We start from the raw sequence: 13,536 nt of genomic DNA, 5'->3' as shown, positions 1-13,536 counted from the left end.
TCTATCTTTGATTATAGGACAGCGGAGAATAATTATCTGTTAAATTAGTGTAAAACGTATTTGAGCAGGTTGACCATGGTGAAGCCTAAAGGGCAGTGGAAAGATCATTCCCTTGTCTCCCTGCTAGCCCAAGTCGTGTTAGACCTGATTATATACCTGTATTGGATGTCTACTGCAGGGCTCCCACACCCGTTTGCTATCACTGTGTTTGAGGACAGTCTGTACTGGACAGACTGGCACACCAAGAGCATCAATAGTGCCAACAAATTCACAGGCAAGAACCAGGAGATCATCCGCAACAAACTCCACTTCCCTATGGACATCCACACGCTGCATCCTCAGCGTCAGCCAGCAGGTAACTGCAGAGCGGGTAGAGACTCATTTGAGCCAGTACAAGACCTGGAGCCACCCACTCCCTATAAAGCCGGCAGATGACAGCCTGAACCCAGCACATGGACACATCACTGCCTGTGCCCGGGGCTGTGGCTGAACTTGCTCCACCGCCCTCGTGTTGAGGTCTCCCGGCCCGGTACCTCGGAGTTGGGTGTTACCGCAGCTCCCCCTGCTGACATCGGGGGTGGAGGCCGCTGAGTAGGAAATACGTGGGCCTTGTTTATGCAAGAGCTGTTTTGGGATGGGGGAAAAATTATAAGTGAGCATCATAATGACAGGCACCTCCCTTATTCCTCTTCAATTGCCATTATCTGCTCTAGAAGTGAATTGAGTTAAATGTTCATTTTAAAATTCAGCCATAAAAATGGAGTTAGTGTTTTAGTTTATACATTTCCTTATTTTCAATTAACTGCTGGGTAGGAAAGTTATATCCATGTGATCTTGACACTTCAGCTAGTGTTTTTTCCTCTTTGTTTCTTTACTCTTTGCTTTATGTGTGGTTGCTTTTCTCTTTGGCTACTTGAGCAGGGAGAAACCGCTGTGGGGACAACAACGGAGGTTGCACTCACCTCTGCTTGCCAAGCAGCAAGGATTACACCTGCGCCTGCCCCACAGGCTTCCGCAAGACCAGCAGCCATGCCTGCGCCCAGAGTAAGTGAGGTGGGACCACATGCTCAGATGTTCAGTGGGTGGTGGAGGGTTGGCAGTGGGATTAAGCATCAGCAGCCTTTGCTTCCGAGGAGATGCAGCTGGATAGACTGAGTTAGAAGTATTAAGGGTCCTTCCAGAGGATGCTTCACCTTTTTGATGCATTCCCTTGTTGTGTATTCTCACTGCCCTCACTAGGCTTCATGAGTGGGGATACAGACAAATTCCACCCTTGGTCCTTACTTCAGGGCTGCTATTGATGCCATGCTACCCTTCACAGCTGATTGTCTCCCTAAAATTCCCATTATGACTGTGTCAGCGATGAACAAAAAATTCAGTCCTCATCATTGCCACATTTCTCCTAGTTTGCAACCAAGTGAAAGAATTAGACCAACTATCTCCCAAATTCTCAAGAGCTATTTTTAAATAGCTATTTGATTTGGAGGGATGTCTGTGCCATCCTTTGAAGAATATGGTTGGCCTTGTTCCCTCAGCATAGGTTACACCCCAGGAGCGAGCTCACAGCCACTCTGACCACCCTTGTCCATCCTCTCCCAGTGATGTTTTGCTTCCAGTAAAAAAAAAAAAAGACAAAAGACTTGGCAGTGAGAGATGATGTAGGTTGTGGATATAGCAGGGAATTGTCTGTCTGTCACTGTATTGTTGAACTTAGAGAAATTAAAAGAAGACCTTTCGACCTTTGATCAGGTCTTGACAAGTTCCTGCTTTTTGCCCGAAGGATGGACATCCGTCGGATCAGCTTTGACACAGATGACTTGTCAGATGATGTCATCCCCCTTGCTGATGTTCGCAGTGCTGTGGCTCTAGACTGGGACTCAAAGGATGACTATGTCTACTGGACAGATGTTAGCACTGACTCCATCAGCCGAGCAAAATGGGACGGATCAAACCAGGAGGTACAGTGTTCACTATGTGTGGAGGTCATCTGGCCAGGAGACTCCTTGAGCGTCAGATTGAAGCCACTGGGATACCCTGGCCTTTTAAGGTGCTGCAGTTCATGGTGGATCTTTTGTCTATTAGTTTGCCTGGTTCTGGCAAACTAATGAGATCACTGGACACTTCATAAACAAGTTGGGTGTATGGAAAACCTTGAATGGAGACATAAAGCATGGTGATTTGTGGGCTGTGGTCAATTCCTTTGCTGTAGGCCTAAAATCTGAAAGGAAGAAGTATTAAATCCTCTGTTATGTTCTACATTTGGAACAAGAGTCATGCTCTTTGGGAATGCTTTTTGCACACACTCCTAGGTTGATGGTGCTATAAATGAGGCAAACAGAGTTCAAAGTTTGGATTTGCATTTTGAACAGGCACAAAAAATAGATGCTTCTCCAAATAAAAGCCTTATTTGGACTTCTAAGTCCTTGATGTTCTCTCTTGTGTGGCATTGCTCTGCTCAGGCTTTTGCCTTTTGAGAGTTAACATTGTTTGTGCATGGCTAGTGCATTGGGCAAGTACTTTCTCCCTAAGGTCTAATTTCACTAAGGATTTTTTCATTTTGTTTTCATTTAGGTTGTGGTGGACACTAGCCTGGAAAGTCCAGCTGGACTGGCAATTGACTGGGTCACCAACAAACTATACTGGACTGATGCAGGTACTGGGATCCTCTGCTTTACATAGATTTCTGTCTTCCTTATTAGTCATGAAAACTGAAAATCCACTGGGTAGTTCTGTCTGTCTCATTCCAAATTTGTCTATTTCTGTGTAGCAAAAAATGGAGCTTCATGTCATCTGCTTCTAAATGAGTGTGAATTGAGGCACAACCCTTAGCATAATTCTCTTTGCAGTATCCCCAGTATTAATTCTGTAAAAAGATTCATCACTGTTGTCTTGCTGCAGAGCTTGTGATTGTGTGTGTTTATGTATCTTCCAGCAGTGTATCTTGGGGTGCAGCAGGTAATACTTGGAGCATGTTCCCTGCTGGAGAGTCATAGTTGAGAGAGATGTAAGGAAGATTATTCTTTCCTAGGTGTTGTCTCATGGCTTGGGGGCTTAGGTAAGAGGTGGTTTATATTCATACAGGACTCCACATCAGTGGCAGCCACAGAGGTGACTTGAGAGGATGGAAAGTGACACTTCAAGCCCCACTTCTTACCCATTTTCCAGCTAAGAACAGTGATGGATATAGGGGAAGAATATAGGGAATTGTTGTATGGAGGTTTTTTTTGCCTGAGCTCTTGCAATTCCAATTTGATCTCTGTCATTTTCTCTCTCAACTTTTGTAGGAACAGATCGGATAGAGGTCTCCAACACAGACGGGACCATGAGAACTGTTCTAATCTGGGAGAACCTAGACAGACCTAGAGATATTGTGGTGGACCCTGTTGGAGGGTAAGAGATTCTTTCTTCTGGGATGACATAACAATTCTTGCATGTCTAAAGATATTCTGGTTCTTTGGTTTTGTACAATTTTCTTCCTTGCTGGTGCCATTGTTCTACAAGCTGCTAACAGCAGAAACTAGAGACATGATTTTAGATGATAATGGAACAAGATAAGCAGAGATAATTGCCTGTTGTGCTGTGAAGCTTGCAGGAGCTGGCTGGTGTTTTCAGTTGTTTATCCTGGGGATGTAATAACTAAAGGTATGGTACAAAAAATACTGAGAATGGAGCCATCTAGATGTTTTCTATTTCTCTATTTCACATGTACACTGAATTTGTATTCAAGCTCCCTGCTTATCAACTGGGGTTTCAGTCAGAAGGATGTCCTCAGACCATGTAGAGGTGGGGATAGGGTGGATAGGAAAAGGCTTGCCAGCCATTGCTTTAGAAGCACTGAATGTCTAGAATGAAAGTGTGCTACTATTCTTTCCTTGAGTGGATTACCAGAACACAAATGCAGCAAGAGTGTAAAGGGCTAGTGGTGTAGACTGGTAAATAATCAGTTCATTTTTAGACCTTGACCTATTACCTTGAACTTTTTCCTACACATTGTGATTAGGCCAGCCCATGGGCAGTAGAAGGTATATAAATTTGAGTATGATCTTAGGAACGTTACAAAAACTGAAGGCTGGACATGAGTACAGTAATAGTCTAATGCTTCTTCCTGCTAGGGCCTGAAGGCACCAGGCTCCCTTGCTTCTCTGTAGCACTGCCTGGCTGTAGTGGCAGTGAAGAAATGTGGGCATTCACTCCTGTCTGGGCTTCTTCTCAGGTTCATGTACTGGACTGACTGGGGAGCTAACCCAAAAATTGAACGTGCTGGGATGGATGCCTCAAACCGCTTGGTGATCATTTCCTCCAACCTGACATGGCCCAATGGCTTGGCCATTGACTATGAGTCACAGCGCTTGTACTGGGCAGATGCAGGCATGAAGACCATCGAGTATGCCAGTCTGGATGGAAGCCACAGGAAGGTAAGGAAGCCGTCTTTGAGGAGCAGGCCTGGGAGCCTGAACACAAAGTGCTCATGGCTCCTGCCTCTTTTTCCAATGGAAAGGGAAATTTACAAGTCAAAGTACACAGCTGCTTTCACTGGGAGAAAAAAGCTCCCTTTTAATTTCAAACTGTGTGTGAGGGAAGTTTGAGGGCTAAGGTTGCCTCATCACTCTCCTCTTGCTGTGATTGTATATTATGAAGTTTAGAGGGAGCAAAGGAAGCCTCTTTCCCTTAGTGACTTCATAGTCACTTATATATACTCTATATAAATATATTAGTTTTTAAAGTAATATAATATAGTATAATATAATATAATATAATATTATTTCTTGGGGGGCTGGGGGTAATCTGAGCAGGTGCTGATTGGGAACAATCTGCCTCACCCCTTTGGACTTACTCTTTATGGCGAGAGAATCTACTGGACAGACTGGCAGGCCAAAAGTATCCAGAGCGCAGATAGGAGGACTGGGCAGTCTCGGGAAACGCTGCAGGACAATCTGGAGAATCTTATGGATATTCATGTTTTCCACCGGCACAGGCCACCAGGTACAGAGCTCACCCCCAGCCCCACTGAGCTGAGAGCTTGCTCCGGCTCTGCCGTGTGGCACATCTTTTCTGCAAGGAGCTGACCTGTCAGCCCTCATTGTCTTAAGTGTCTGTGTAGGATATGAGAACATGAGAATTAACTCTCAACTTGGTATTTGAGGGCATTCTAGAATTCATTTCTATAGCTGTTGCATCCCTTTTTTGTGCTGGTGCTACTGGCTCATTGATTTCTCATCCTCTTTTCCATAGTACATACAGCATGTGAAGTTAGCAATGGAGGCTGCAGTCACCTGTGCCTTTTGGCACCTCCTCCAAAAGGTTACAGCTGTACCTGCCCTACAGGGATCAACCTGCAATCTGATGGCAAGACCTGCTCCCCTGGTGAGTCTTCTCTGTAGGATCCTCATTGCAGTTTTGTATCACAGCTACATTTTGCCTCTGCCTTGTTAGAGAACAAATTTCACTTCTATGTGCTTACCTGCTTTACCCCTTGAAAAACCCATTTGGTGCCTGTACCTTCAAACTGAGTGGGAATTACTATGGAGAAACTTACTGATAAATGGATTGATGAAGGAGACATTTTTCTTAAAATTATGTTGGACAAGTAAACCAAATGTCACATTTTTTTCCCATACTTTGCTGTAATACTGAGGTGAAATCTTAAACTACAAGGTGCTATATTCTTTAATAGGTCTGTATACACTCCTCCTGTGAACCCTCTTTTGAGGACGGTTGAAGGCACTTGGCTTCAGGCCGTGGTACATCCACTTTTCCTCCTTAGCAGGAAAAAAGTGACTCCTGATTTCCATTTCCCACACATATTAGCAGAAGTAACTCTTCTATGAGTGTACTGCTTTTCAACTTGGATGTAAAGAAACATTAAGTGATGCTCAATAAAGCTTTTGTACACAGACTGTCCATAAGCCAAGATCTGCCTGACACACTTTCCCTTTTCCACTGAAGTAGATGTAACCTCTAGAATATTGGGTAAATGATGGCTACAGTTGACTGAACTTGCTCTTCACTAATATCTGTCCGTTTTCAACTCTGCAGGAATGACCAGCTTTCTGATCTTTGCCAGAAGGACTGACATCCGGATGGTCTCTCTGGATATCCCCTACTTTGCAGATGTTGTTGTCTCAGTCAATGTCACCATGAAGAACACCATTGCAATTGGAGTGGATTCTCGTGAAGGTCTGAACTTCTTAGTGTATCCTACTATGTTTGAAATGCAACAAGTAACTTCATATCTAAATGTCTGAGTAAAGACCCAGGCACAGATCTTACTGTAGGCTGTGGATTTGGGTGGGTTTTGGTTTTTTTTCCTTGTATGTGCTGCAAATAATTAGTTTCCAGTGAGGAAAGGAATATCCTTATAGGAAAGCAGAGGACACAAACTATATGGAAAAAACTGCCTGCAATATTGAGTGGGTTTCCTGTGCATTTTAGATTTAAGAATGTTCCTCCTGCTGAGGCCTTTTATGACAGTAGAGCTGAGACTCTGGTTGTTCATATATAGTGAACATCTGATGCTGTGTTGGGTGTAAACACTGTTGCACTGTAAGGTCGACGGTCTCATTTTGAAAAATCAGATGTGGAGCTCTACTACTAGCTGATGGTATTAGGTGTTCTTTGTCCCTGTGTGAAGGTCAGACTTTGTGTAAAAGTCCTACATATTTTGGGGAGAATTGGAACAAGAAAGTTTGCACTGTTTTATCACTCTATCTTAATAATCTTGTGCTGTTACTATTCCTGTACAATCAGATCCATTTTGAAAGGTGTAGCAGGTAGTCAGAGACCTGGATCTGTTTTTTAAGGATTTTGATGTTTGGTTGTTGGGGTTTGGTTTGGTTTTGTTCTGGCCTTTTTCAAGTTTCTCTTTCTTCTTCAACCCAGGAAAGGTTTACTGGTCAGACAGCACACTGAGGAAAATCAGTCGGGCTGCCCTTGATGGCTCACAGTTTGAGGACATCATCACTACAGGTAAGGCAGATTTTGATCTGAGCGCCTCTTGCTTCTATGCAGTATGATAAGAGAGATTCTGGTACCCTGGTAAAATACTTTTTCGGTGGAAAGGCAAGCAAAGCCTAAAGTAGTTCCCTACGAGATGGACAAGAGAAATACTAGAAGTTCCTGACTAAATTGGGAGAATAAGGAGTGACCAAAATGTTTTTCTATTTTCTCAGGTCTGTTGACTACAGATGGGCTGGCTGTGGATGCTATTGGCAGGAAGATATATTGGACAGATACAGGAACAAATCGGATTGAAGTGGGCAACCTCGATGGCTCCATGAGGAAAGTCTTGGTCTGGCAGAACCTGGACAGTCCTCGGGCAATAGCTTTATACCATGAAATGGGGTTAGTGTTGTCAAGGGATTGTCTAGGAGTTACACAGGACTTCTGATATCCTTTTCCATAATACTTGCTGACTTTTCCCCAGGTATATGTACTGGACGGACTGGGGTGAGAATGCCAAGCTGGAACGCTCTGGGATGGATGGCTCTGGACGAGTGGTGTTGATCAGCAACAACTTGGGCTGGCCTAATGGACTGGCAGTGGATAAGGCTGGGTCCCAGCTGCTCTGGGCTGATGCACACACTGAGGTCTGATTCTGTTCTTCAGTGTTGTTTGTCATTGGGTCTTTGGTAACCTGGAGGCTTCTTTGAAGCTCTTGAGCAAGTTTTCAAAAGAGCAAAGGGAATGTAAGCTTTCCTGAGAGTGTGGGCTATGGAGGGAGGGTGAACCTGAATAACATCACTCACTGAGACTGTTTCCCACTTGCTACAGTAAGTGCTAGCAAGAGGAGAAGTGTTTTGAGTACGGGGTGATGTTCTACTTCTTTCTTTAGCGGATCGAGGCTGCAGATCTCAATGGCGCGAACCGCCGCACCCTGCTATCTCCAGTGCAACATCCCTATGGCCTCACTTTGCTGGACTCTTACATCTACTGGACTGACTGGCAAACTCGCAGCATTCACAGGGCTGACAAGGACACTGGTGCCAATGTCATCTTGGTGAGGGCAAACCTGCCTGGCCTCATGGACATTCAAGCTGTTGATAGGGCGCGGCCCCTGGGTAAGTTGCTCCCCAGTCTCGGCGGGTGTCGGTGGTGGCGAGGGGAGTCCTTCAGAGCTGTCATTGGAAAGACTCCTTTGGTGTAAAGCAGGAGTGATAGAGTGACTTCTCAAAAATCAGCTTTTCTTGTCTTCTGATCCCTTCTTTTAAAGCATCACTTCTTCCCTCTTTAATTATTTTTGCACTCCTCCCTGTTTACGTAGCTCTGTAGGACTAGTGTTGATTACTGCATGCTTTTTGACCCCTTTGAAGCATTTCCTTCACTGGATTGCACTGACAACCTCATTCTCGCACACAGAAGAGCCACTTTCTTAGGAGAAATATGAACAAGTCATACCTTATTAGGCTTCATCAGAGTGTTCTGCCATTGGACAATTTCCCTTTTTTGACTCCAGAAGACTCTAATTCTTCTTAAACCAGTTGCTGAAATCTTATTTGAAGTTCTAGAATTATTTCCCAATCATTGCAGCCTTCATCTTCTTGCCTGCCTCTTTGCTCTGCAAAACCTCTGCTGCTTTAGTTGCTCTTAATATATCACACTGTCCAATTGTTCTGTGCCAGAGTCAATTCCTTGTTACTCTTCGGGGATCCTATAACACCCCATCTTGCCTCCTTGCTTTTCAGTGGAAGTTGCTGCTCTGTGCTGTGGCTTTATTTTGGTAGAATTTCCCCAATACATATTTCTACAGAAAACTGTGCTGCTTTTCCTGTGGTTGCTAACAGCAGAACATCACTCTTGACTGCATAACTTGGCAATGTAACTTAAAGCTGACCAAAAGCCTAGCCATCATATCCACGTTGTCTTCTTCCTGCTCCCTGCACCTGTCTTCTGGGCTTATTCCCTCCTAGTAAATGTATGCTGGGTTCTTTACAATTAAAAAAAACTTATATGACCCTAATACGTCAGGCACTTCCAGTAGGCTTCTCTGATGCCTTTGTTTACTTGCCACTGTGCGCAGCTAAGTTGAAACAGAAGCTTCTTTGTCAGCCTGGCCTCTGGTGCATTGTCTCACTATTTCCCCACAGGGTTGGATTTTCTGTCAGCATTACCATTTGCAGCAGTAATAAAGTTCAGCTGCAGTTGCATAAATCTGTGAGCATTTGGCTGTTCCTTTTTCCTTGGGAAAATTGTGATTAGCAAGGAATGCAGGTTAAGATTTTTCTTCTAATGATCCCTCTTCTTCTGAACCCGCCTGTTCTCCTTGCCAGTCATGCCCATACCTACCATGAATCTTGGAGAGAAGGGAGAGTGTCTCTCTACAAAAGGCTGTAGATTCCCAGCTAGGCTGGGACAGTAAGGATGAACTCAGCTGCTAGCAAGTTATGCATGTACGTAGCCTTTAAAATAAAACTTTGGTCTGTGGGATCCTAAAACTATGCTTCCTTGTTTCTAAAGGCTTCAATAAATGTGGAGTTCGTAACGGTGGCTGCTCCCACCTTTGCTTACCTCACCCCACTGGTTTCTCCTGTGCCTGCCCCACTGGCATCCAGCTGAAGAGAGATGAGCAGACATGTGACTCTTCTCCAGAGACCTACCTACTTTTCTCTAGCCGTGCTTCCATCCGTCGTATCTCTCTGGACACCAGTGACCACACAGATGTGCACATACCTGTCCCTGAGCTGAACAACGTCATTTCTCTGGACTATGATAGTGTGGATGGCAAGATTTACTACACAGATGTATTTCTTGATGTTATCAGGTGGGTGCCAGTCAACTGCTTGGCTGGTGCTCAGGTCACCCAGTGACTTGTGCTTAGTGTTCCAGTAAACTGGGGAGACTGAGCACTACACCACTGCTTAGACCTTCTCTTTGGTACACAGCATCATGTGTATCACTGAACTCATGCTGCAGGTGTGTTTAACCTGCTGGAGACTGGGGAAAAAAGTATTAGCAATGTAGTAGTATGCAGTGCCCCTGTGATTGATGGAGATCCAGGTTTTCCAGGAGCTGCCTGTTTCTCACTGCCATTTGTCATTGATTTCTATCCAGGCGGGCTGATCTGAATGGCAGCAACATGGAAACTGTTATTGGTCAGGGTTTGAAGACTACGGATGGCCTGGCAGTGGACTGGGTTGCCAGGAACCTCTACTGGACAGACACAGGACGCAATACCATCGAAGTGGCTAGACTGGATGGAAGCTCCAGGAAAGTGCTGATCAATAACAGCCTGGATGAGCCCCGAGCCATTGCTGTCTTTCCTAAGAAGGGGTAGGTATGAGATTATTGGTGGGGCAGGGGGAAGGGCTGCACAGAGGCATGTTGGAAGAGGAGGTTGTGGGAGGAAGAAGAGATGTGCCATGTGCATCCGCAGGTACTAGCAAGGGGTTGACTCTGAGTGAGTTGCAGTAGTCAGGCAGACAGGGAATTTGAAGGCTGGGCAGATAGCAGTGAGAAGCAGGCTACAGGCCATATTGTCTTTTTTAACCTGAAGAATCTGGCAGTTTCACTCATAACTAAAACTTTCTTTAGGCCAAATGAAATGGTCTTTTCTTCTTACGCTTGCCTTTTATCTCTCCAGGTATCTCTTCTGGACAGATTGGGGTCACATTGCTAAAATTGAACGGGCAAACTTGGACGGCTCTGAACGTAAAATCCTGATTAACACTGACCTAGGATGGCCCAATGGATTGACTTTGGATTATGACACCAGGAGGTCAGTGAAAGATTTTCCTATACTTGCAAAGAGTTAAGGGATGTAATGAATTTTTTAGCCCTCTTAGCTTCATTTATTGGAGTAACACTGTGGGTTTGGGTTTGGTTTTGGTTTTGGGGTGTTTGGGGGGTTTCTTCTTCAGCTTTTTTTTCACAATCCATCTTATGATTCCATGATCTTCGCCAGTAAATGACTAGAAAGTAAAGAGGGGTTGTATAGACGAAAGCTCACCTCTTTCCCTGTGCCTTCAGGATATACTGGGTGGATGCGCACCTTGATCGCATAGAGAGTTGTGACCTCAATGGGAAGCTACGGCAAGTGTTGGTCAGCCAGGTGTCACATCCCTTTGCTCTGACACAGGTGAGAAGATTTTCCTGCTGCCACCATTCTCCCTTGTGTGTTGATGAGTTTGTCCAGTGGAGTTTGAGAACAGGGAGGTGTTACAGTCTGGGGAAACCAAGATGGCTGAGAGGATAGTACTTAAATCTTCTCTGGAGCTAACAAAGGAAGTTTGTCTAAACTGTGGGGTGTAGACAGTCATCATCTTTACAATAAGAGGGTAAGGGTTTGAAAAGGCCTTTGTTTTGGGCCTTCTGCCACTGGGATATGTTTTGTATGGGTATCCTACATGACTAAACAAGCTAATAATGGCTGTGATTTTTCTTTGCTGTCTCCCTGAGCAGCAGGACAGATGGATATACTGGACTGACTGGCAAACGAAGTCTATCCAGAGAGTGGACAAATACTCTGGGCGGAACAAAGAGACAGTCCTAGCCAATGTTGAGGGATTGATGGATATCATTGTGGTTTCTCCTCAGAGACAGACAGGTAAATAGAAGGGCCTTGGTTCAGGCAAATGCTAATTGTAGACCAAAGGAACTCTAAAACCACTGCACTACTGTGGATGTCAAATAAGGATGACATCCTTTTTTATACTCAAATTATTCACACATCTTCCCTTAGCACATTCCTTGTCTGCTTGTGACTTTTCAGTCAGGTACATCTTAATGGTGTTCTGTTAGAGCTTTGATTAGCAAATGTCACTTTCTTGTTGTTCACCCAACATTGTGTTAAAACAGAAGAATGTGAGCTTTTTATTTTTATCTGTGCAGCTGTGTTGTCTGGGCTTCTGTCTAAAGATTTCCAGTGCCTTCCTTTCAAGACTGCCCTAATCCAATCCAGTGTCTGGCTATTGTCATCACTTTCTTAGCAATCAGATGAAGGGCATATGCCAAAAACATAATAACTTGCTGGATTTCTAAGAATTATTTCTGGCTGAGCAGGAAAGAAGGTTATTGCTCTGAGCTCCTTTTTGTTTGTTCCTTCCAGGTAGTAATGCTTGTGGAGTGAACAATGGAGGCTGCACTCACCTCTGCTTTGCCAGGGCTTCTGACTTCGTCTGCGCGTGTCCGGATGAACCAGATGGGCGGCCCTGTTCTACGAGTGAGTTTACTGAGTGTCACTTGGGCAGTAGCTTCCATAACTGAGCCACTGCTACTGCTTATGCACTGGCAACCAGAGCAGCTGAGCTCTCCAGTGTATACATTTTATGCAGAGTCGTTTATTGGAAGTAAGGGTAACAGTTGTGAACAATAGGACCTTCTTCTGTCCTTTCTGCTGACAGACTGGGTTTGAGATGGGAAGGCTGCTCATATAAGCTATAGAGAGTTTTGGAAATGGCCTATAAGACTTGACCATCTGTCCCATAGAGTTGGAGTCCTGCTTATTTTTCTCTGTTGTTCTAGTTCCTGGTGTGGTGCCCCCTGGTCCAGAACCAACCAGTGTAAGTGAGAGAAGTCAAACACCACCTGGCAGACTAGGTACCTCAACAATGAAACCTCTCACATCTCTGGAAAAAGTGGAAGGAAAGTAAGTGTTCTTGTTCTCTTGGAATTGGGGTGTGAAAGTCACAGCTTTTGCAAGGTGCCACGTGCAAGCCCGCTCTGGTTGCCATCATCCAAATATACCTATCCCTAGCCAAGGGAGGATATTCCAACTTCAGATTTCACATTCTTAATGGATGAAACTATTATTACAAAGATGCAGAATATTGTTGAGATGGCAAGAAAGAGCTTCAGATTTTTTCTGTCTGTTTTGTTGAAATGTGTGTGTAGGCTGACTGTGCTGAAGTGTTAAAATCCTCCTTTAGCACATGTGTCGTTCATTTGATTGATTTTTGAATCTCCTAATTTTGAGAACTCATTTCTGAGAGGAGGACAGAGGAGTCTGTTGCTTCAATGCACTGAAACATCTCAAACTAGACCCACACAACTGAGGAAGTGGTTCCGCCCTGGGAAGAGGATAGCTTGCTTGGGACAGAACAGAATCTTTGCAGCTCTAACATTTTAAGTTGCAATGCAGGTAGTTAAGAGACTCTTTTCTGCTAATCCCTACAACTTGCTATTTATACAGCTCAGCAAAAGAGTGGTTCTATAGTATATGGCTGAGTTATTTACCGGGCAAAATTTGCACTTTGTTGAGTATGAGTTATTGGACAGAAAGGTCTTCATGCTGACTCTGAGATATTTTGATTTTTGTTTCAGCGCTGATGCCGAAATTTTTTTCCTGATAGATATATGTGTATACCTGTGTACATGAGAGGTGAATCTAGAATGACTCAGATACAAAGATACTGCAGACTGATAATTGATATATACATGCACACCCCCTATATATATATGTATGTGGTTGTCTCTTCTCTGGATACAGAATACTGAAGAAGAGTAAGGAAGACCTGTGTTTTTTAACTGGAAAGGGAGGGGATATCAGTGCTAGCCCACTCCATCCTGGTTTTTGATACCTTTGATACTGTTGATTCTACTTTC

General features: G+C 44.3%; 1 protein-coding gene across 3 annotated transcripts in view; it reads left to right on the top strand.

Moving 5' to 3' along the window:
• The window catches only part of LRP4 (LDL receptor related protein 4), an 83,772-nt gene that overhangs the window by 63,720 nt on the left and 6,516 nt on the right, over window positions 1–13,536 (top strand). For 2 of the 3 annotated variants that reach the window (XM_039552454.1, XM_039552456.1), the window contains exons 15-34: window positions 179–355; window positions 919–1,044; window positions 1,750–1,958; window positions 2,572–2,653; window positions 3,285–3,390; window positions 4,214–4,415; window positions 4,794–4,983; window positions 5,233–5,364; window positions 6,037–6,177; window positions 6,880–6,966; window positions 7,170–7,341; window positions 7,424–7,586; window positions 7,832–8,057; window positions 9,454–9,757; window positions 10,048–10,266; window positions 10,577–10,711; window positions 10,963–11,071; window positions 11,395–11,539; window positions 12,041–12,154; window positions 12,457–12,580. In XM_039552454.1, coding sequence (XP_039408388.1) covers window positions 179–355; window positions 919–1,044; window positions 1,750–1,958; window positions 2,572–2,653; window positions 3,285–3,390; window positions 4,214–4,415; window positions 4,794–4,983; window positions 5,233–5,364; window positions 6,037–6,177; window positions 6,880–6,966; window positions 7,170–7,341; window positions 7,424–7,586; window positions 7,832–8,057; window positions 9,454–9,757; window positions 10,048–10,266; window positions 10,577–10,711; window positions 10,963–11,071; window positions 11,395–11,539; window positions 12,041–12,154; window positions 12,457–12,580 — 3,163 coding nt within the window. The remainder of the gene's footprint in view (window positions 1–178; window positions 356–918; window positions 1,045–1,749; window positions 1,959–2,571; window positions 2,654–3,284; window positions 3,391–4,213; window positions 4,416–4,793; window positions 4,984–5,232; window positions 5,365–6,036; window positions 6,178–6,879; window positions 6,967–7,169; window positions 7,342–7,423; window positions 7,587–7,831; window positions 8,058–9,453; window positions 9,758–10,047; window positions 10,267–10,576; window positions 10,712–10,962; window positions 11,072–11,394; window positions 11,540–12,040; window positions 12,155–12,456; window positions 12,581–13,536) is intronic. The other variant, XM_039552455.1, reaches the window with a different exon arrangement.

This window comes from Corvus cornix, chromosome 5 (genome assembly GCF_000738735.6).
Source record: "Corvus cornix cornix isolate S_Up_H32 chromosome 5, ASM73873v5, whole genome shotgun sequence".
In the NCBI taxonomy this organism is placed as follows: Eukaryota; Metazoa; Chordata; class Aves; order Passeriformes; family Corvidae; genus Corvus; species Corvus cornix.
The sequence above is the reverse complement of the archived record's forward strand: the minus strand, read 5'-3'. Positions and strand labels throughout refer to the sequence as shown.